General features: G+C 39.1%; 1 protein-coding gene across 1 annotated transcript in view; it reads left to right on the forward strand.

The window, feature by feature from the left end:
* Positions 1-24,663, forward strand: part of NEK10 (NIMA-related kinase 10) — a 417,902-nt gene that overhangs the window by 16,336 nt on the left and 376,903 nt on the right. Inside the window, 3 exon segments of the mRNA XM_006851613.1 lie at positions 3,609-3,739; positions 6,014-6,112; positions 20,465-20,549. Of these exon segments, the coding sequence (XP_006851675.1) occupies positions 3,609-3,739; positions 6,014-6,112; positions 20,465-20,549 (315 nt within the window).

Consider the following 24,663-nt stretch of genomic DNA (forward strand, 5'->3'; position numbering starts at 1 on the left):
CATTAGTTTTACACTCATTGTTTCATTGCAGTGATTACAGTCCCCTCTGTGCATCATCATTCAACAGTATTTTCTTCTATTCCCTCTGTGTTGTTTTTTTTTGGGGGCAGGGGCGGGGCGGGGGATGTACACAAAAACACTCAGGGATATATAATAATTTAAACAACCAAAGGGTACATTCTGCCAGTCTGCCTCCTGGCCTCCAACACTCAGTCTTTCTCTTTCCTCAACTACTCTCTCTCACCATGTCCTCATCTCTGCCTCCATCTCTCGTGTCGCTGCTTCTCTGGATGGGGTCCCACATTCCACTCGTGCTTCTCTCTTGATGGTCCTAGGGTCCTCTGTTCCTGGTCTGTAAGATTAATTACTCCTTTCTTTTTGTTACAAAACTCCTTTACAGTTATGACATTTGCAATTAGTCATGATAACAATTACTCACTATTGAATCCTAAGAATCTTATCCCCATCTCTTTTCACCAGACTCATTTAGACAAGACGAAAACAATTTAGTGGGGATTCTACCTTACCCTGCACACTCTTAAACTAAACTCCCTCCTCAAAACTTGTAAGCCACTCACTTCATGCCTTTATCGCCCCTTCATTTTAGGTAGCTAATGTCTAAGTTGCCTCTTCCTCTCAACCCTGTATACAGAGGGGATAGAATTGATACATGATGTGAAGCTTACCCCATCTGTATTGATTTAGCTAATCTATTCCTCTGTATTTACCTTCTTTCACATTGTAATTGTTTTGATAATAGACTGACCTCTCAGATCCTATGAATTTGTTCTTATAATTTTATTCTGTTCTCGACTCTTCCATTTGTTGATTGATTTCCAGGGGATGCTGCCAACTACGTCAGTCTCTGGTTTTTGTCTCTTCTTGTTGCTTCTTAGTCCACAGAACTCCCTTTAGGATGTTTGCATCGCAGTGTTGTCTTTGGCAAAAATCTCTTGGCTTCTGTTTATCCTGGAATGTTTTGATTACACCATCGTATTTGATTGACAGCTTTGCGGGGTAGAGGATTCTTGGTTAGAATTTTTTCTTTCAGGGTTTTATATATGTCTCTCCATTGCCTTCTTGCCTGCATGGGTTCTGTTGAGAGATTCAAGCTTAATCTGATTTGCTTGCCTTTGTATGTTACACTTCTCTTTTCCCTAGTGATTTCAGGATTCTTTCCTTATCTTTGATTTTGGAGAATGTAATTATTATATGTCTTGGTGATTTTCTTTTAGGGTCTAGCCTTCCTGGGGTTCATTGAGCTTCATGAATGCTCATCTTTTCGGTTTTCAGGATGTTAGGGAAATTTTCTTCCAGCAGCTTTTCAACTATCTCCTCTGTGGAATTGCATATTTCTTCCTGTTCCGGAATGCCAATAATTCTTAGTTATTCCTCTTCATGTTGTCCAACATGAATCCTAGACCTTCTTTAGATATTTTTAATCCTTTTTTTCTGCTTGCTCTTCTATCTTAGTACTATTTAGAGATTTATCTTCTAGCTCACTAGTTCTGGTGTCCATCTCTTCAATTCTATTCTGTTGCCCTTTCAGGGTATTGTCCATTTCTGACATTCTATTATTAATCATTTAGACCTCTTTCTGTAGGATTTGAATTGTTTCCAATGCTGTATCTATCTTACTTGATTGTTCCTGTAGCACTTTCCTGACTTCTTGCTTATTTTTGTCAACTCCATTGTAAAGTGTTTTGATACATTTTATAATCATTTTTCTGAATTCCTTCTCAGGCATTTCCAAAGCCTGCCCTCCTTCCAGTATGGAGTGTAGATCTACCTCCAGGTCATTTGTCTCAGTCAATTTATCTTGTTTCTGGACATTTGTTTCTGTTTTTTGGACATATTCAGTAGTTAGCTGTGGCCATAATACTTAGATGGATGTGTATTTTGTTATTTTTTATGCTTTCTGATTGCCTCCAGGTAGATGTGATCAGGAGATGGGCTTCCCATTACACTCTTCTTTCTAGGAAATTTGTTGGTCATTATGACGTAACTCAGTATTTAGTTTTCGGTCTGTTTCCTTTTTAGTCTGCTCATCCTGCTCCACCAGCCCCATTCAGGCCTTTTTCCTAGTGATAAACAGTTCAGGGTAGGATGTGGCTCTTTTGTATTGCCGTTTGGTTTTAAGTGGAAACTATCCCTTTAAATTTTGAGGAGATCTGTGCACATGCATAATAGAACCCTCTGGGGTTGGGGCTGGGGTGTCCACTCACTCAGGCATCCCCTCTAGTCACCAGAATGGAGGTACGCAGATAGTGAGAGACCAATGAACAGATATAAAAAAAACAAAGAACATCCACACTTTTATCTCTGTGGTTCTTTCAGGCATCCGGGGCCACTCTGATCCTTCCCCCATTCAGTCTTGCCCAAGATGGCCATTCAGCGATCAGCTGAGCACTTTGAATTAGAAAGCACTGGATTTCTTGCTTCTCCTACAAATTCCACTGGCTGTAAGCCTTCCAACTTTCTAAATATTACTTTATATGTGGTTCAGAGTTCTGGGATCATCACCTGAGCTTGCTTGGGCTAGTATTCTGTGTTGTTGCTGACAGAGCCCCTCACTGCACTTCTACCTGATCTGCCATCTTGTTTGTGCTCTCTAATTTAGCTAATCTAGAACTTCCCCTATTTGTACTTGGAAACAGTAAAGTATTTGCCTTCATTATGCTCAATAGGAGTCCTGGTGAGGCTCTGTAAGATAAGCACTGGACTGCTAACTTCAAGTTCAGGGGTTCAAACCTAACAGCCACCCCTTGGAAACTCTGTACAGGATCAATATGGGTTGGAACCGACTCGACAGCACTTAATAACCACAACATAGCAACATGCTCAAGTAGAAACAAATCTTATCATTATCAGAATTGAAAGAGTCAAACTATTTGAATAATGATAACTTGTCCTTTTAATATATAGTTAGCCAGTTCATATTAGTAAATGGGAGCATATTCAAGTTGTAGTTAACTTAAATGAGTTGTCAGTTTCTGTATTGTGATTGTATGATTGACTTGTCAGAATACTTGTACGACTTATGTATTTTTATTTTCTTAACTCCCATAGCATTCAGTGTGCAAACTTGGTAAATGTTGACGAATGAGTGAACTAAATGGAATGGAATGAGTAATAATTCATTCTCAATCTGGATCCCTCATCAGAATGTTCTTGCTGCTTCCTGGTGCTGTCTAGTCTGCTTGTACATTTGAGCTAACCAACAAGCTTTAAAAATTGCAGCCCTTACAGGAGACCTGAATCTCTAGTACCTAAAAGAGTACTGGGGATACAGCATTGAATAAAAACAGGAAAGTTCCTGCTTTCAGCAAGATGACATTATAATCAAGGGAGACAAGATAGCTCTAAGATATGATAGACAATGTTATGACCTATGAAGTCAAATATAACACTGTGTAAAACTGAGAGAGTAAACATTTACATCCACATTGTTTAAATCTTGGAGAAATCATTTATTTGACATAGTAACTATGATAATGATTGGCTTGGGAAAAAAGTGTTCCTTCACCCTGCTCCCAGTTCATTTTGTTACTTTCTTTTTCCTGTGCTGAACTCTGATCTTCATGTACTATGTGCTTCTATTTCTGTAGCTTCCAGCCATTAACTTCGATAGTGCCCAAAATAGCATGACGAAGTCCGAGCCTGCCATCAAGGCGGGTGGACACAGAACTCGAGGTCAGTGGCATGAGTCCACAGAAGCTGTTGAACTCGAAAATTTTAGGTAAGAAATCCAGTATCTCCTTTACCTTCCGACGGTCTATTCTAATTATCCCTAAGCCTTATTTAGGCTTACAACAGCAACAACACCGTAGCTAATGTTTTAAACCCATTTCAAAACTCACCATGGGGATTCTTCATTTAGTAATTTTAGTTAGTGCTTAAGTCATTCCCAGAAATCATGTGTAAATAAAAGGCTTAATGGCTAGGTTGACACCGATCTGGGGACCTAGGGACACAGTGGTGAAATACATTTGGCATTGACTCAATGAGGAAGTTGTTCCAGATTGTTGACCTGGCCAGGCTGATTCCCAGCTTTGTCTTTAGCCTTACAGTCTGCCCATAAATTGCCAATAATGAGAAGGCATAAAAGAAGCTGTTTGGTGAAGAGATGGGGTGGCTAAAGAATGTGGTTGTCAAAGCAACCAAGGTTTTCAGTTGGAGGGATCTCACCTCACCTGTAGCATTGAAAGTGTCAGCCCATGTTTATCTCTCCTGTCACCAAGTAGATCTAGAAGCTGCCACTCCCCTTCCAGGAACTGGTTCTCTTAGTTCTTCAGTGTGCGTAGGTCATTTGGGACTAAGTGCCATGTAAATAATGAGTGGCATGAAATACCAATATAAACATTATAAAAAGACCATTTGTCATTCTACTTGACTTAAATTTTGTTACTACCTCCTTTTATGACAGTAGATTTAACAGTCCAAATAAGTCAGATGGAAATTACTAGGTTCATATTTTAAAAATATAATTTTGATGAGGAACACTAAGTACACATGCAGTCTTCCAGTGTCCGTCCGGGTAGTAGGAAATTGTCACAGTACTCTCCTGGCTAGGGTAGGGACATGCTATCCATTGGCATCTGATAGACTGTGAAGGCCGAGCATTTAATGGCAATATAAGGTGGCAACACTTGCCTTTGACATAGTATGTTCCTGTAATTCCAGCATATCTGGCCTAAGTTGTAAAACTGATGGCTTTTACACTCACCAAAATAGTGTATCATACAGTCTGTAGCATCATGTCTCTTTTGTGCATCAGTTCCTATCCTCTCCCAGGTTTAAAGAGGAATGTTTTAGGGTGTTTTTAACCTCTTTGGTGGATAATAATGTCAGCAATGAGAAGCTGAAGCTGAAATATCTCAAAACATTAAACACACATACACACACTAAACCAACAAATAACATAGACCTTCACTCATGTTTGGAGGGGTGCAGGCTGTCTTTAATAAATCCCTATTATCTGCAAGGAATCTCTGAATGGTGCAGGCAGTTAGCCATTGGAGGTGGAGGTTTGAGTCCACCCAGAGGCACCGCAGAATAAGGTGTGGCAATCTACTGCCCCAAACCAACCACTGTAAACCCTACGGAACACAGTTCTTCTGTGGTTCATGAGCTCTCCATGCGTTGGAATGTACCTCGCCTGGTAGCTGGTGCTGGGTGATCTGTAAGAAAAATCTGTGTGCCAAGCAGTGGAGCTCATAGCTGTAGCAGCTGAGTTGAATGGAGGGAGGATGGGTAAATGAGGGGATTTTCTGTTTATTGCATAGCTGTCTAGATATTATGTTGAAATCATTCTTTGTCTCCAGTATCCCTCTTCTTCCCTCCACCAATTTTAGATATTAAATGCTTATAGGAAATAATTTAGTTAATACGGTAAGATGAAATAAATGTGTTTAATTAAAATTGGTATTACAACTTTATAACTGAATTTTTAGTTCCTGTTTTAACAATTCAGGAGCCCTGATGTTTTAGTGGGTTAACCATTGGGCTTTTAACCATAAGGTCGGTGGTTTGAACCCACCAGCTGCTCTGAGGGACTGCTCTGTGGGAGAAAGATGAAGCTTTTGACTTCCATAAAGTTCCTAGTCTCAGAAACCCCAGGGAATCGTTCTCCTCTGTCCTCTAGGGGTCACTATGAGTCAGACTTGCCCCTAAGGCAGTGAGTTTTGTTTTCTGGTATTTTAGCAATTGATGTTTGCCTTTAGCAATGTGTTGTTGTTGTTAAGTGCCGTCGATTTGGTTCTGGCCTATAGCAACCCTTATAGGGTTTCCAAGGAGTGACTCATGAGCTTCAGCCACTGGCCTTGCAGTTCAAACTGACCTTGCAGTCCAGTGCATCAACCCACAGTGCCACACCAGGACTCTAGCAATGTGTTAAACCCTAAGAATTCTTCTTTATTTGTATAAATTGGAATAATTTTTGTCTACATTGATAATTTTTAGGCAGCTTAAATAATTTTCTTTACATAATGTTTTTCTGCTTGTTTCATCTCAGCATAAACTATAAGAACGAGAGAAATTTCAGCAAACACCCCCAGCACAAACTATTTCATGAGATCTTTACAGCCCTGGTGAGAAACAGACTGATATGCAGGTAAGAATGTATCAGTAAAGAAAAACAGATGTTTACCCCAACATGACATCTTTTATGCATTTTGTCTATTGAATATATTTTGAAGCAGTTTACAAGCTTGAACACAGCATAATTAATGGATAAACTGTAACAAAAGCCGGTTTGGCTAATTCAAATCACTGGTCAGATGCTAAATTTCGCTGCATTTCCTGACAAATAAGATGAAATGGGACAACGTTCAAGTGACATTGTTTTCCTTCCTTCCCCCTGGTATCTAAGCACATTGAGGAGGTTATTGAGGGCATTAATGAAAGGGACATTGAATAACACCATGAACAATACTTTGGGGTACAGTTTTGTAGTAGATACAATTACTGAATAAAGGGCTGCTTCCGCTTGACCTTAGAGACAGAAAGGATGAGTATGCACCATCAGCCACAGCCTGATGAAGGCATTTCTTCACAGGACCAAACCAGATGTTCTCTCTTGGCTTTAAAATCTTTCTCAACACAGGTGTAGTGTTGGTACTGACCCGTTTATACACTTTGCAGGTTCTTTCTCATATAGTAGGGGATTCAGTGAGCCATTGAGTGGTGCTGGTTTGCAGCCAGGATTGGATTTCCTATCCCTTGTGTGCTGGGTATAAGTACTCACTGGAAGATGCAATCGTTATGTGTTCAACTACTCACCTCGAGACTAGTGGTTTGACTCTACCCAGAGGTCCCTTGGAAAAACGGCCTGATTCAAGAAACCAGCCATTGAAAATGCTATGGAGCAGTTTTATTCTAAAACATAGGATTGCCCTGATTTGAAACAACAACAAAAAACTTGATGGCTAATGGGAGACTTGGCTATATTACCTGCCAGATGTGAAAGAGGTTCCATTGTTTCTCCAGTTAGAAGCTTGTTTTTTACTCTCCCCGCAAAGAGGCCCAGTCTCTCCCCCTATAGACATTGGCTAGAAGGATGCCTAGAAAGAACTTTGAATCTTGTATCACACTTTAAGATCTATGAATTCTGTTCCAGTTAGAAGGGGACAAATATTATATTCTGAAAAAAATGGCCAACGTATTAATATTAGATTTATGGAAATGAAACCCTGACTTATTCTAGTGTACTGGTTAAGTTTAAATTGACAAGCACTCTGATGATGAAAAGCACTCATCTCCTTCATGATGAGTTAACTTCTGAATACATTCGTAGTGGTGACCTAGTGACTTGATTTTTTGGATGGTGTTATTTGTACTTGGTGCCCCTCAGTTTCCAAGAGGGATTGGTTCCAGGAAACCCATGCCACCCCACTCATGTACCAAACAAGTCCCAAATATAAAATGGCATTGTATTTGTTTATTACCTATACACGTCCTCCCATATACTTTAAATCATTTCTAAATTATTTATAATACCTAATACAAAGTAATTACTCTGTAAGTAGCACTTTTTGCACCATTTTAGTCTTTGAGAGGTTGCTCAACTTAATTTATTTTTTTCCTCCAGTATTTTTCATTCATGGTTAGCTTGATTTGTAGATGCAGAACCCAAGGATACAGAGAACCAACTGAATTTAAATATTGGACAGTGACTGCCAAATACACTGGGTTAACTTAAAGCATTCTAGGACTGAGGGGACATCTGTCATACCTTTGTACTTGGTATAAGGAGAGGATTATTATACTGTCTCTGATGATGCATGAAGTCCTAGAATCTGTATCAAGGCTATGTAGTTGGGTCTCTGCTCACTTCTGGACAGAACATTCAATGATTGTTGAATGATTAATGAACACTGCAAAAGACCTTAAATTTTCCTCAACTGTGAACTTGAAGAGAAAATAACAAGATTATTGTTGTTGTTGTTGTTGACTGCTGTTGTGTTAATTCTGACTCATAACGACCCTGCATAGGGTTTCCAAGAAGCAACTGGTAAGTTTGAACCGTGACCCTTGTGTTTAAACCAATCGTGCGATTCAGTGCTTGTACTACCATAGCATAATAATTATGCCTGTAATGGCAGTAGGAAGTGAAGTCTTGTCATTTGTTTTAAGGGCGGCAAGCATGAATTTTTCAAGGGACATTTAGCAGACCATTGTACTTTGTGGAAGACAGAAGATTTTCTGAATGAAAATATGTGAGAAACCTCATTATGTTTCCCTGAATGCATTAGGTGCAGAAATTGTTAGGGAAAATAATTGGGAAAGGGTTGGCATTCACCAGTTGAAAAAGATTTTAGTGATTTTGAAGTCAGGAGATCTCCTTTCAGGGCCTTTCCTAATTCTCAGTGATTAATGAGTCATCTTAGATTGGATTGAGTTACTGGCTTGCAACATGATCAGTCCCTGGAAATCCTCAAACTAGGAAGATATGATTGTAGATCTCTTTGCTTTGATAGTCTGAGAAGGAGTTTAGGAATGTTGAACATCAAGAGCATCCTTTTATGTTGCCCTTTGGCTGAAGATGGATTGTTATGTTCAGTTCTATTCTAAAAGTAGAGCTGAGTTAAAGAAGGCTTAAGTATAAAGGTCTTCCATTGTGCCTCACCCTGCTTAACCTTGCTAAGATGACCAGGACCACCTCCCTGGTTCCCCTCTTCCCAATTTCCTATGACTTAACTACATTTCAGGATTTTTTCTGGGGTAGATTCCTACCCCGTTTCTTTTCTTTTTAAAACTTTTTATTGTGAATTGAGTGAAAGTTTATAGACAGTATCATCACTTTTACATTCAACAGATCATACACTTTACTATATCTCAACGATTGTAATCTTCTCTCTCCTCTCTGCAACAACAATTCAATTTCTCCCTGTGGTTCCTATTTCCATTCCACCGACCTTCCCATCCCCTCTTAACTTTGTCTTAGGAAAATGTTGCTCCTTTGATTTTGAAGGAGTGACCATTTCATGAAGAGCATGCCTTACTAGTGTTGTTGTCTCCCTATACACATATCTCTTGCTTAGCTGAAAATTGGGTCATAAGGGTGAATTCCATTCCAGACCTGAAGGGTGGTTGAGGGCTATACTTTCAGGTTCCTCTGACCAGTGAATCTTTCTTTTTTCTTTAAATAATTTTGAGTTTTGTTCCACATTTTCTCCCACTTTATCTGGGAATTTCTAATATGATCCCTTTCAGAGCAGTTGGTATTGGTAACTGGTCCCTTACCCCTTTTCTTCTGAACATTGGATTTAATTGATTGAAAGGCTTAGATTTCATGTTTCAAAATACAAATTGTTGAGCATCTTCTAGTACAAGGAAAAGAGGAAGCAGAGAATGGAGAAAAAAGAGAGGGTGAAAATACAAAGATAAATAAAACTTTTGGTTCTTACCTTTCTTAAGACTCAGAGTCTACCTTGATCAGTAAAATCATTGTCCACCTATTCCAATAAAAGGAAAAATGTGGTACATTAACTTTATTGTGGAATTTGGTGTTATTTTAAAGTTGTTGTTGTTAAGTGCTGTCTAGTTGATTCCAACTGATAGTGACCCTTGTATAGGGTTTCCAAGGAGTGGCTGGTGGGTTTGAACAGGGAACCTTGTGGTTAGCAGTTCATTACTTAGCCTTCAGCACCACACGAGGAATCCATTTAAAGTAGGTTCACTTAATTGTCCTCTATATGGTACTGTTATTTTAGATGAGATTAAAATGTTCCCGTGTTCTCAGGGAAGAACTGCTTATACATTTGCCATAGCCACAAGTGATTACGGCAGCAGTTTTGAACATGGCTAAGTTGATATCTGACTGTCTCTCATCAGTATGCATGCTTCAGAAAGCCACCAGCAAACAACAGTCAGCTAGAAACCAGTCAGTGCACACATTCCCACTTGTGAAAGCCCATCCCCGAACTGCCCTATCAGCTCTGCTCAGACTGTGCTTTAAAAGTATTTACTATAAATTCATTTATTGTTTCAGATATTGAGTGGAGGACAATTTTCTTTCAGCATCACAAATTTGTTGTTGTTGTTGTTAAGTGCTGTCAAGTAGGTTCCGATCACAGTGACTCTATATCCCTATACAAGGCTGTAAATCTTCATAGAAACAGAGAGCCTCATCTTTCTCCCATGGAGCAGCTGGTAGGCTTGAACCACTGACCTTATCCTACAGAGTCAATATCACGAATTTAGCATTCCCTAAAATAGGACTTTTGATTCTTCTCAGTCCAAGCTACCCTTTCTTCAACTTAGCATTTCCCATCTATTCACCTAGTGCAAGCCATCACCATCTTTTACTTAGACTGTTGCAGAAGACTAGTTGAGTTCTCTGCTTTGAAACTTGACTACAAACCTTCTGTACAAACCAGTCTTAATGCAGCATCCATAAGGACCGCTTTTAACATCTAAGTATGCTCATGTCAATCCCTGCTCAAAGCTTTCCAGTGACTTACCCAAAAATAAAAAGTTCAAAGTCCCATTCATAATCTACAAGGTTTTTAAAGATCTGGATTCTATTATCTGACTTCAACTTCTATCCCTTTACTTTTGCTTCTTTCATATTTGGCTTTCCTGCTATTTCTTAAACATACCACTAGGCTTTTGCCTTGTTGTTGTTAAGTGTCTCTGAGTTGGTTTTGACTCATAGTGAGGACCCTGTACAGGGTTTCCAAGAAGCATTTGGTAGGTTTGAACTAGAAACCTTGTGGTTAGCAGCCCAGTGCTTATCCTATAGCCTACACCAGACTCTTCATGGTGATGGTGGTGTGTTGTGAAGTCAGATCCAACTCTTAGCTATCCTGCATAGAGTTTCCAAAGCTGTAAATATTTATGTGAGCAGAAAGTCTCATCTTTCTCCCACAGGATGGCTGGTAGTTTTGAGCTGCTGACCTTAAGGTTAGTAGCCCGACCCATAATCACTATGCTACCAGAGCCTCTTAGGCGCTTACCTTATGCTTTATTAACTATTCTTCTTCTGTGGCCTTGACATTCATGTGATTCTTTACCTTAATTCAGATGCTATCTACCTATGAGTCCTTATCTAATTATCCTTAAATATGAAGGGGCTTCAAAAATTCATGAAACATGGTATTAAAATATAAAAATAAATAAATACATAAACCTTATTGCTCAACATAAACTCCTTCAAGGCCAAGATACTTTTTAAAAGTGATGATACCAGCCATTTAGTTCCCTAAAGAATTGAGGGTCCTGGGAATTTAACCATGCCAAGGCAGTCTTTTTTACATTATTAATTCAAGATCAATGAGTACCTTTTAAAGATTTTTTTTTTTAAAAATTAGGAAACAAAAAGAAGTCAGAAGTCATCAAATCAGGACTGTCATGTGGATGCCTAATGATATCTCACCAAAACTCTTGAAAATTTTCCCTTGTTCGGTGAGAGGGACGAGCAGAAACATCGCCATGGTGGAGGACTTTCCAGTGAGGCTGGTCTGGGCCTTTTTCTGCTAAAGCTTTGATTCACATGCTCAGAAGACTTTCATAGTTAGCAAACGTTCTACAAACAGAATGCTCTGCATATTCCCTAAAACTATTGCCATGAACTTTACTTTGACTGGATCACTTCCACCTCTTAGTAGCCTTTGACTTGATTGGACTTTGTCTTCAGGAGGGTACTGGTAAAGCCATGTTTCATTTCCTACTACAGTTCTTTGAAGAAATGCTTCAGGATCTTGATCCCACTTGTTTAAAATTTCCTGTTGAAAGCTCTGCTCTTGTCTGTAGCTAATCTTGATGCAATAATTTTGGCACCCACAGAACAGAAAGTTTGCACAACTTTTATTTTTCAAGAATTGTATAAACTGAGCCAACTGAGATGTCTGCAATGTTGGCTATTATTTCTGCTGTTAATTGTTGGTTCTCTATAATTAGGGCATGGACAAGGTTAAGTTTTCCCCCACAAATAGTTGTGGATGGTCTGCTGCTGCAGGTTTCTTCTTCAACATCGTCTCATTCCTTCTTAAAATGAGTTATTCATTTGTAAACTGCTGATTTCTTTGGGGTATTGTCCCTATAAACTTTTTTTTTATCCTCCTCTCTTTTCACCAGACTCATCTAGACAATATGGAAGCTATTCAATGGGGACTCTACCTTCTCCCGCCCCACACATACTTTGAAACTAAACTCCCTCTTGGAAACTCCCATAAGCTTTTTGTAAAGCATTGATTATTTCACCATTCTTCCACCCACACTTCACAAAAAGCTTGATGTTTGTTCTTGCTTCAATCTTAGTAGAATAGAATTCATGTTGCTCTGATAGGTGCTCTCCAGTCAGTTCTGACTCATTATGACAACAGAACAAAACATTGCCTGGTCCTGTGCCTTTCTTACAATTGTTGTTGCCTTTGAGCGCACTCTTTTCTCTGCTGTGCCAATTGATCTTGTTGCAGTGCATTCAGTATGGATTACAACTCTCTGTCAATTGATCTCTTTTTCACTGTCCCTCCCCTGAAGGCAATGGGGAAAAGCAAGGTTCCAGGAATTAAGGAAATGCAAACTAAAATCTTTCAACTAACTGATGCAGCACTGGAGGTGCTCACTTATCTATGCCAAGAAATTTGGAAGCCAGCTACTAGCCAACCCATTGGAAGATATCTGTTTTTGTGTCCATTCCATAAAGAGGTGACCAAACAGAATGTGGAAATCATTGAACAATATCATTAATATCACATGCAAGTAAAATTTTACTGAAGATAATTAAAAAGCAACTGCAATAGTATAGCAACAAGCCAGAAATTCAAGCTGGATTCAGAAGAGGGTGTGGAAGTAGAGATATCATGGTTGACTTCATATGATCTTGGCTGGAAGCAGAGAATACCAGAAACATGCTTAATTGTGCTTTATTGACTATGCAAAGGCTTTCGATGATGTAGATCATGACAAACTATGGATAACATTTTGAAGAATGAGTGTTTCACGACCCTTAATTGTGCTAGTAAAGAACATATACATAGACTAAGAACTAATTGTTATAACAGAACAAGAGGATACTGAATGGTTTAAAATTAGGCAAGATGTGCACCAGTGTTGTATCCTTTTGCCATACTTGCTTGGTCTGTACTCTGAGCAAATAATCTTAGAAGCTGGATTATATGAAAAAGAACATGGCATCAGGATTGATGGAAGACTCATTAACAGCCTGTAATATGCAGCAGATATACCCTGGCTTACTGAAAGTGAAGAGGATTTGAAGTACTTACTGATGAAAATCAAAGACCACAGCCTTCAGTGTGGATTGTGCCTCAATGTAAAGAAATGAAAATTGGTCCTCACAACTGGACCAATAAATGACATCATGGGAAGTGGAGAAAAGATTGAAATTGTCAAAGACTGTGCTTTGCTTGTATCCACAACCCACACTCATGAAAGCAGCAGTCAAGAAATCAAATGACATATTGCATTAAGCAAATCTGTTGCACAAGACCTCTTTCAAATATTAAAGAGCAAAGATATCAATTTGAAGACTAAGGTGCCTGACCCAAGCCATGATATTTTCAGTGGCCTTATATGCATGTGAAAGTTGGACTGTGAATAAGAAAGACAGTAGAAGAACTGACGTATTTGAATTGTGGTGTTAGAGAATAATATTGGAAGTCCATGGACTCCTAGAAGAACAAATAATTCTTGTTGGAGGAAGTGCAGCGAGGATAATGAGACTTCATCTTTCATACTTTGGACATATAACAAGAGGGTCCAGTCCCTGGAAAGGGACATTATGCTTGGAAAAAGAGGAAGACTCCAGTGAGATGAATTGAAACAGTGGTAGTAGCAGTAGGGTTCAAACATAACAGCAATTGTGAGGTTGGCACGGGACCAGGCACGTTTCAGTTCTGTTGTGTATAGGGTTGGTATAAGTCAGAACAGACTCAACCACCACCACTTTACCAAGCATGATAAAGTGCTCTGACAGAGACTCTTTTTGCATTGATGTCTTATCCTTTTTAGTGCCTTAAACTAGATCCTGTTCCGATATGTTATAACAAGTTGTTGTTGCTTGCTAAGTGCCATCGAGTTGGTATCCAACTCATAGCAACCCTGTACAGTTTCCAAGGAGCAGCTGGTGAGTTGAAACTGCCAGCCTTAACGGCCCAAACCAATGTTCCAGTTTACTGCATTAACTGTCAGCGCAACACGAGTTTATTGTGTTGCAAAAAGAAAAATAGAAATCCATGCATAGTTTTTTCATAGTGTGCATTTTCCTGAACTTTTTGAAGATCCCCTCCCCCACCTCCAGTATTTTCTAAAGATTAATTTTTGTGATTCTTTACTGGTCACTGCCTGTCTTACATTTTTATTTATTTGTGTTTATTATTGGTCTTCTATTGTTGGAATATAAGTTTCATGAGCAAATGGCCATAGTTTTATCCTTCATACAGTGCTATATCCCTGGACTTTTAACAGTATAACAAATATACTTGTTATTTATTTATTTATTTTTTGGTGTAGTCAAGTCATTTATTACTCATAATGACCCATAATCCAAGGAGCAATTGATAGATTTGAACCACTGACCTTGTGGTTCAAACCGACCTTTCAGTCCGGTGCTTATCCTACAGTGCCACACCAAGACTCTTTTCTGGAATATAATTGTTGTTGTTAAGTACCGTGGAGTTGGTTCTGACTCACAGTGACCCTGCACAGGGTTTCTGAGGCTGTAAATCTTTACGGGAGCAGAACGCCTCACTTTCTCCCGTGGAACCACTGGTAGTTTCGAACTGCCGACCTTGAGGTTAGAAGCCCAATTCGGAACCACTACACTGCCAGAGCTCTTTACCATGACTCCTTTCTGGAATATAGTAGTCGTTACTAAATACATATTAGAAAGCATTCTACCTCTGCATCAGATGTGTAAGTCAAAGATATAAAAAATAGTCTTTTCTACTTAATATTCCGAATTTTAGGGACATGCATGATCTATGCATTAATCTATGACACTATTCTGTGCTAAGGTAAGTGGGAGACATAGAAGAAGAACAAAGACCCATTAAATGTAGTAGAACAAGTCAGTACATATTCTATAACTATTTATTTAAAATTATTATTTTTCAAACATATGGCTGTTTCTTAAAATTTGCATGTCTATTAGTAGTACTATAGGATAAGCACTGGACTGCAAGGTCAGTTTGAACTAAAAGGCTGGCGGTTCTAACTCACTAGCCGCTCTTTAGAAACCCTAAACAGAGTTGTGATGGGTCCGATCTGCCTTTATGGCATTTAACAGCAACACATTATGATGTGTTGGAGCACGGTGTCTCCATATGATAAGCACTGGACTGCGAATTACAAGGTTCACAGTTTGATCCTGCCAGCCACTCCTTGGGAGAAAGATGAGGCATTCTACTCTTTCAAAGATTTAAAGCCTTGGAAACCCTACATGGGGTAACTCTGAGTTGGAACCGACTCTATGGTACTTAATGGCAACAACATTATGATGTGAAATTTAGCTTTTCAACTATATATATATATATATAAATGCTGTTCTACAAATTTGAGGTAATGCATTTGTTTAGAAATGGGCTTGAAATTCTCATCTTTTAAATTTGAGTTATAGGCATTCAATTAAAAAAAAGTATCCACATGAAATGAGTAGTTTAAATAACACTCTAGTAAGGAGGGACTATTTCTTCTAAATGAAAGAAAGAAAGAGATACAACAAATGTGAGTTTTGCTTATAACCTCTGGCATTTGCATTACCCATGAATTCAGTTAACCTCAAACCATCTGGGACTGTAGTATATCTTGGTAGTTGCAGCTTCATTATACAATGCTACAACATCATGACTGATTTTTATTTGGGACTTTCATGTCACATACTATTTTTTCCTATAAGAAAGAAGTGGCATCTGATGCTGAAAATGATATGACAGGTGGTCACGGACAAAAGCCTTCAGAGCTGGTCACACTGCCATGTATTAATAGTCCTGTGGATGCAGTGGCAAAAGTTCAGTCACAAGAGGGGATAAATATTTGCCCTCTCTGGAATTCTCTGGTCTGTAGCAATTATATTGAGCATATCCTCCAGGGAAATACTATCATTACAGACAAGTTTTCCAGAGTTGCCTCAGAGGACCCTCTTGACATTCTGCTGAGCATTCCTATTCCCATACTAAATATATTTGGAGAGGCTCTTTCTCTTCAGACATTCCCTTGGGTGGGACATGGTGGTGGGGCTTAAGGATGGCAAGAATACTTGCTCGGAGCCAGTCACCATGCTCCTCCAGGCTGAGGTTGCTCAGTCAGTAAATCCCAGACACTGGACTTTTAAAATCTGCCCACTGTACTTCTAATACTCTGAATGCACTGAGTTGTGTGTTTCCATGTCCCCCCAACTCTTGGCAGGCGGATGTATATATCATCTTTCAGAACACCCAATTCCCCTTGAATACTAACACTTCATCTGAAGTGCCATGTCCTTGTGGGGTTTAAAGGGCTGGGTGCCAAAGAAGAAACAACTGCTCCTTCAGAGGTCAGTGCTTGGAGAGGAGGAGCCAAAGCTCTCAGATCCAGAAATCCTATTTACATTTATGCTAGCAGGGTCCAGAATTGCATAGCAATATTAATAGCTTTGGGCTTCAGTCCTAAAATACCAAACAAAACACGCTATATGCTTAGGACAGAACTTCAACTCTGAGACTTTTCTGGAACTCATCATTTATTTGCCTTCCTTTCATAATAATAATAAGATAAATCCATTCTGGATTTTTTTTTCCCTTCTCTCTTTTTAAAAGAAACAGAAACTTTTGGTATTTGTTTTAACTTGAACAAACATCAGCAAGGTCATGATGGACTTTTCTTATGAAGGACAAATACCCAGTGTACATAGATTTAAGCAGCCATGGTGATACACTGATTAAAGTGCTCAGCTGCTAACTGAAAGGTTGACAGTTCTAACCCACCAGCCACCATGTGGGAGGAGGATGTGGCAGTCTCGGAAATCTATGCGGCAGTTCTACTCTGTCCTATCAGGTCGCTATGAATCTACATCAGCTCAATGGCAGTGGTTTGGGTTTTAGTGGGTAGACATGTTTGCAGCCTGTATCATCTTTTAAGGTTTACCATGGTTTTTCCTTCCAAACAATGAAAAGTTGTTGTTAAGTGCCATCAAGTCTGTTCAGACTCGCAGCGACCCTCTATAGGGTTTCTGAGGAGCCGCTGGTGAGTTTGAACCATTGAGTTTGCAGTTTAAAGCAGCATTAAACCTTAGTTTTTCCAGCAGGTCTTGTGACTTGAGCGTTACTGCTCTTAGACCCTTGGGATTTAGTATCTTAGCATTATGCTGTCTTTTGGTAACCCCATCACCTGAAAGGGAAACAAGTCTTGTGCCATCTTTCTATTCCATAACTTTAGAATAACCACATGGTAACAAGTGGTTCCACAGGTGATTTTTTTAAATGAAAAATTTAGTTAAAGTTTTCAGTTCTTCTGTTCCTCCCCACCCCCAACCCTCTAGATCCAGGGTATGTACAATCTAAAGTCAGGATGAACTGGTAAAATGAAAATGCAGTTTACCAGTGTGAACTTGGGAATTCTGTCAGATTGTTAGTTTGATTCCTGTCTTTATTTTGTGGAAAACAAAACAAAAAACAGCTTTGCCCTGTGGTAAAGGGGTCACTGACAAGAAGGCACCTGGCTGAAAAGGTCATGGTGTTGAGGATACCATCTGCCAGGAGGCAGCTCCTGCCAGGAGACCTGGTGATGGCAGGAGGAGTCATTCTCAGCCAGTGGGGACAACTTGTTAAAAAATGTCTTAGCAGGCCTCTGTTGGGGGCTCCAATCTGTAAAGAGCACTCAAACATCACTGGGAATATAAGGCTATGGGAAAATAATTTATGACAACTTCCTTCTTATGAGATAACTTTTAGAAGATGCAAGGAATGGTAAGTGGCTTAGGGTGGAGTATAGTGGGAATCAGGGGAGACCACTAATGGCAGTAAACAGAGATGTTAATTCTATCTCTAAGGAGGGTGGGTCTCATTCACTTAGTTTGAGATCTATAGGTTTGGGAGCACATTTAAATTCTCAGGCATGGAAGCTGCAGTCAAGAAATCAAATGATGTATTGTGTTAGACAAATCTGCTGCACAAGACCTTTTTAAAGTGTTGAAGAGCAGAGATGTCAGCTTGAGGACTAAGGTGCACCTGACCCAAGCCATGGTATTGGAATGTAGAATGTACCCACTGTCTTCCCACATTCTGAGCTAACACAAGCTAGTAAGCATTTGGGTTCTGTAAAGAATTCATTGAATAGGAGGGCCCTGCATTGTGATTGGTATATGTTAACTTTGTAACACCTGGCATAGGTCAAAGAGTCAAGTCAGTTACTACATATTTAAGGGCTATTCAGTACAAGCCTGGTGTGGCACTGTAGTGATAAGCGCTGGACCATGAGGTTGGTTTGAATCACAAGGTTGGTGGTTCAAACTCAAATGCTCTTCAGGAACCCTATACAGGGTCTCTATGCGTCAAAACCAACTAGATGGCACTTAACAACAACAACAATGCAGTACAAGAAGTTGAGACATCTTCTGAACACAGGCATTGTATTTCCCTCAATAACAAGCAAAATTGCAATTGTCCTTCTTTAAAAGAGCCTTAAGGGTTCTGATGAAAGGATTGGTTGCTAAAGAAATAATTTATAAGTTCTCAAAATGCACTTAAATGGGTACTTAAGCTTTGGGTGGGAGTGAAGTGATATTTGAAGTTAAATGTTTCTTTGAAAATCTAATGGTCTTTTGTGTATTGGATGTATTCAGTGTTTGAAGCCAGAACTCCATGTATCTCCTCCACAACAGATCTAGTTTCAGAATCGGGCTGTGAACCGCAAGGTCAGCAGTTCAAAACTGCCAGCGGTTCTGTGGGAGAAAGATGAGGCGTTCTGCTCCCATAAAGATTTACAGCCTCGGAAACCCTATAGGGTCACTGTGAGTCGGAACCGACTCCACGGCATACAGCCATGATGAAATTTTAGTGAATACACCTTCAGTTTCTTCTTATTGTTAAATATAGAGCGTTGTAGGATAATGTTGGTGTTTGTTTTGCCCAGGACACCCAGGTCTTCCCTTCTTGCTTTTGTTTTGGTCCTTTTTTGTCCCATAGCACTTGCATTGACCTCTGTATCCTTGAGTCCTCTTTGCTTTCATGTATAGAGAATAAATGTGTCTGGGACTTTGTCCCTCCACCCTCAGCCAATGACAATAGTTGAGGGAGTATGAAAACCCAGTTCCCTTGTTTCAGTGTGGGATATCTCTTTGGTTGAGCTCCCCTTCTAAGCTCCCCTGCAGCATCACCTGAAACTGGGTGGGACTTTGCCTGAGATCACTCCTTTGCTTGGCTTTCTCCCCTTTGCCCTTTTTGTTTCCCCTACTCTCTTCCTTGTTGTTCCTGAGAGCATGTTTCTAATAATTCACTTGCATACCCATCTTCATCTAAGATTTTGCTTCTGGGGAAACTGAGCTATGAAAATATTTTATCACGGAGTCTCCCAAATTACATGGAGGTGCCCCTGGGCACCACAGTGAACTCCTAGGAACACTGTGGTATATTATAAAAGCACATGGATACTCAACATCTCTTAGATTCAGTGAAAATTATTCAAGGTAGTTTGGAATTTCAATGTTAGATCTCATTCCTTTCCTTCAGATGATGACATGTATTTCTGAAGCTGTGTTTATGGTGGTTGCTCGCAGAGAAAGGAAGTATGGTGTGAAAATCAGTGTAAACAGAAAATGATGACAGTGGTGTGCAATCTGAATCCAAGGTTGTTGTTGTTGTTGTTAGACTCACAATCGGTTCTGACTCAAAGTGATCCCATGCACAGCAGAACAAAACACTTCCTCGTCCTGCACCATCCTTACAATTTTTGTTACACTCAAGCCCATTGATGCTGTCCAAGGTTACAGAAGTTATTTAGTGTTCACAGGCATGCCCACCCAATTAACAAGTTATTGCGGTTATTTAAGAATAAAATTTAAATATTCTTTTTCTTTTAACGTATGTGTATTATGTCTTGAAGTAGCTAGGACATAAATTTATATTAAGTTGGACCTTACTTCTGAATAAATTAAACTTGTAGCTATTTCTTTTAGCTGTTGGGTACCATGAAAAAGTATTGTGACACCAAGGGCCCTGTGAAGAAAATAAAATTGGGGGCCTATATTTCATACTGAAATAGGCGACTTCAAAAAATTTGTGGAAAATATTCATTCTTTTTTAGTTATATTTTAAACCTTTGACGTCCCTTGTATTTTACATAAAAATAGGTCAAGTGTTCAAGTACTAAATAATAATTCCCATTGTAGATTAAGTTTGAGATATACATAAATGGTTATTCCATTATATTCTTGGTTTTCTTCATAGTCTTGAATTCATCACAGTTCATGAATCATTGCATTTGACATTTAAACCTTAACATGCTCCTATTTTTTTTCTTTTTTCAGAGAGTGGGTTAATCGAGCTCCATCTATTCACTTTCTGAGAGTGTTAATCTGTCTGAGACTGTTAATGAGGGATCCATGTTATCAGGTTGGTTGGAATAATAAAAATACTTTTTACTTGTTATGAAGATGAATTTTTTTTTTCTAAATCATGGGCTTTCTAAATATGGGTTAATGGGGACAAAACATCTGTATATATTTAATATATTACCTATGGGATTGACTAGGTTGAACTTTGAGCCTTTGTTTTTATTATATTATGGCATTTTGAAACCATTAATAATGAAAAGAGATGTCAACTTGGCCAAAGCTTTAAGCTTGTACAAGTTTAAGCAGCTGTTCAGATCAAAGTGAGCAGTGACAAGTAGGGACCATGCCATGTGGCTCAGAGGTAGCCAGTGGGAAAGACAGAGCCTGCAGAATCAGCATCTACTCCAGAGTCTGTTTCTTCTCAACCTTCTGCTTAAAACTTGGGTTGAGCAAGGGGTTACTCACTATGTACTGACATCGTGACTCTTCCTCTCACAAGTCTGCTGTCTCTATAAGCATAGGAATCAACTTGGGATTTTATAAACACAACATCTGATTCAGTATAAACTTTAGCCCAAGGTCCTTCATTTCTAGCAAGCTTTCATAGGATGTCTGTACCCTTGGTCCATGGACCATACTTTAAACAAAAGGTTATAGAGTTTCAGCCTCCAAAGAAAAGGTTGCTTATCCCTTAACTTAGATCTAGAAAGTTATTCCTTCCAGTCCTGGTTGGTAGACTAGCAGATTCTATAAACATACCAAAGAATAGTGTGCATCCTGAAGAAACAGCTAGAGGATTAGATTTCTGAGGCTGCACCCAGAATTTCTGATTCAATTAGTTTGGGATTTATTGTTATTGTTAAGTACTATCTAGTCAGTTTAGACTCATAGTGACCTTGCATAGGGTTTCCAAGGAGCAGCTGGTGGGTTTTAACCTTGTGGTTCTCAGTCTAGTGCTGATCCTACAGTGCCACACATGTTGTTGTTGTTGTTAAGTGTCGTCGAGTCAGTTCCGACCCATAGAGACCCTCTATAGGGTTTCCAAGGAACAACAGGTGAACTTGAACCATCAACCTTGCAGTTCAAACTGACTTTGCAGCCCAGCACATTGACCCACAGCGCCACACCAGAAGTCCACAGAGCCATGCATGTTATTATTGTTGTTAAGTGCCATCGAGTTGATTCCAACCCATAGTGACTCTGTGTAGGGTTTGCAAAGAGCAGCTGGTGAGCTTGAACCACTGACTTTGCAGTTCAAATGACTTTGCAGTCTGACGCATTAGCCCACAGCACCACATAGGACCTGAAAATTTACAGGTGCTGAAAGCTGCTATTTAGGGAGCCACATATAACTCCCTGTTGCCCAAAGTCTCAAATTTATCATTTTGTTTCTTCTTTTAATGCCTTTCCACTTTTAAAATTTTATTGTGGTAAAATAAATATAATGTAAAATAATGACATTTTCACTATTTGTAAGTGTGTAGTTCAGTATGACGTTAATTACATTCAGACGGAAATTCAGTACCCCTTCAATAACTTCCATTCCCTTCTCCCCCTACCAACTTCAGTCTGAAATTGATCAAACATGCAATCGGGTGCATTGGTAATTACTATTGATGGGAGTGCAAAAGTTGGAAATCAAGAGACAGAATTGGTAGTTGGAAAATATGAACTTGGTTATAGAAACTGTGCTGCAAATCACATGATAAAGGTTTATAAGACCTATGACTTATTCATTGCAAACATCTTTTTTAAACAAATAAATGATGAAGATCAAAGAGCATAGTCTTCGGTATGGATTGCATCTCAATGTAAAGGAAACAAAAATCCTCACCACTGGACCAATAATATTCTGATCAACGGAGAAAAGATTGAAGTTGTCAAGGACTTCATTCTTCTTGGATCAACTATCAACACTTATGGAATTAGCAGTCAAAAGCTCAAATGATGTATTGCATTAGGAAAATCTGCTGCATAAGACCTATTAAAAGTGTTGAAAAGCAAAGATGTCAGCTGAGGACTAAGGTGCACCTGACCCAAGCCATGGTATTTTCATTAACCTCATATGCATGTGAAAATTGAACAGTAAATAAGGAAGACAGTAGAAGAACTGATGCATTTGAGTTATTGTGTTAGAGGAGAATATTGAAAGTGCCATGGGCTGCCAAAAGAACCAACAGATCTGTGTTGGAAGAAGTGCAGCCAGAGTACTTCTTGGAGGCCAAGATGGCCAAACTTCGTCTCTCATACTTTGGAAATATTGTCAGGAGGGAACAGTCGCTGGAGAAGGATATCATGTTTGGTAAGATGGAGGGTCAGAGGAGAAAAAGGAAGACCCCCAGCGAGATGGATTGGCCAAGTAGCAGCATCAATGGGCTCAAGTGTGGCAACAATAGTGAGGTTGACCCAGGATTGGGCATGTTTTGTTCTGCTGTGCATAAGTTCGCTATGAGTCGGTACCGACTCGGCACCTAACAACAACAATACACATGGACCTCATTAGATGAAATACTCTGGAAGCAAACTTCCTGTGGGAAGAGTCAACGGAGAAGCTCAATATTATCAGTCAACATAATGCCAGGAGACCATTAATTGCTCAAATACTGTTCACAATGAAGCAGAAGAAAATTAAACAAGTATACAAGAATCAAAATATGACCTGATCATACCCACCTGAATTTAGAGACCATCTCAAGAACATATTTGACTCATTAGACACTAATGACTGAAGACCAGAGAAGTTGTGGGATGACATCAAGAACATCATACATGAAGAAATAAAAATGTCATTAAAAAGACAGGAAAGAAAGAAAAGACCAAGATAGATGCCAGATGCAACTCTGAATCTTCCTGTTGAACGCAGAGAAGCTAAAGCAACTGGACAAAATGATGAAGTGAAAGTGCTGAACAGGAAAATTTATATGTCAGTTTGAGAAGAAAAAGTAAAGAATTATAATGAAATGTGCAAAGATCTGGAATTAGAAAACCAAAAGGGAAGAACATCCTCAGCATTTCTCATGCTGAAAGAACTGAAGAAGCAATTCAAACCTTCACTTTCAATATTGATGGATTCTATGGCAAAATATTGAATGACGCAGAAAGCATCAAAAGAAGATGGAAGGAATAAACAGAGTTAGTGTACTGAAAAGAAATGGTAGATAGTCACACCATTTCAAAAGGTAGCATATGATTAAGAATTTATTGGTAGAAGCCCACAATGAAAGAATTTGCAGAAAAGACGGTTCCAGGAATTGATGGAATACAAATTGAAATGTGTCATCAAGCTGATGCAGCCCTGGAGATGGTCACTCATCTATGCAAAAAAAATTTAGAAGGCAGTTACCTGGCCAGCCATTTGGAAGAGATTCATATTTGTGCCAATACCAAATGGAATGTGGAAATCATCAAACAATATCATTAATTAATATCACATGCAAGTAAAATTTTGCTGAAGATAATTTTAAAAAATTGCAGCAACACATTGCCAGGGAGCTGCCAGAAATTCAGTCTGGATTTAGAACACAGCATGAAACTAGGGATCTCATTACTGATGTTAGATGGATGTTGGCTCAAAGCAGAAAATACTTGTGCTTTATTGACTATGCAAAGTCATTCAACTGTGGATCATAAAAAACTATGGACAACACTGTGATGGATAAGAATGGGAATTCCAGATACTGAGTTGTGCTCAAGAGGAACCTGTATATAGACAATAGATAATCGTTAGAACAAGGCAAGGGAATACTGAATGGTTTAAAATTAGGAAAGGTATGTGCTAGGGTTCTATCCTTTCACTATGCTTATTAAACCTGTAGGCTGAACAAATAACCTAAGAAGCTGGTTTATATGAAGAAGAACATGGCATCAGGATTGGAGGAAGATTCATCAACATGATACGTAGATGACACAGCCTTGTTTGCTGGAAGCAAAGAGGACTTAAAATACTGATGAAGATAATAGCATACAGCCTTCAGTACAGAATTGCACCTTAATATAAAGAAAACAAAAATCTTCACTACTGAACCAACAAAATAACATCATGATAAATGTAGAAAAGACTGAAATTGTCCAAGACTTCATTTTGCTTGGACCCACAATCAACCCTCAGGGAAGCAACAGTCCAGAAATCAAATGACATTTTTAAAATTAAACATATCTGCTGCAAAAAAAAA

Source organism: Chrysochloris asiatica, unplaced genomic scaffold (assembly GCF_000296735.1).
Source record: "Chrysochloris asiatica unplaced genomic scaffold, ChrAsi1.0 scaffold00030, whole genome shotgun sequence".
Taxonomy (NCBI): Eukaryota; Metazoa; Chordata; class Mammalia; order Afrosoricida; family Chrysochloridae; genus Chrysochloris; species Chrysochloris asiatica.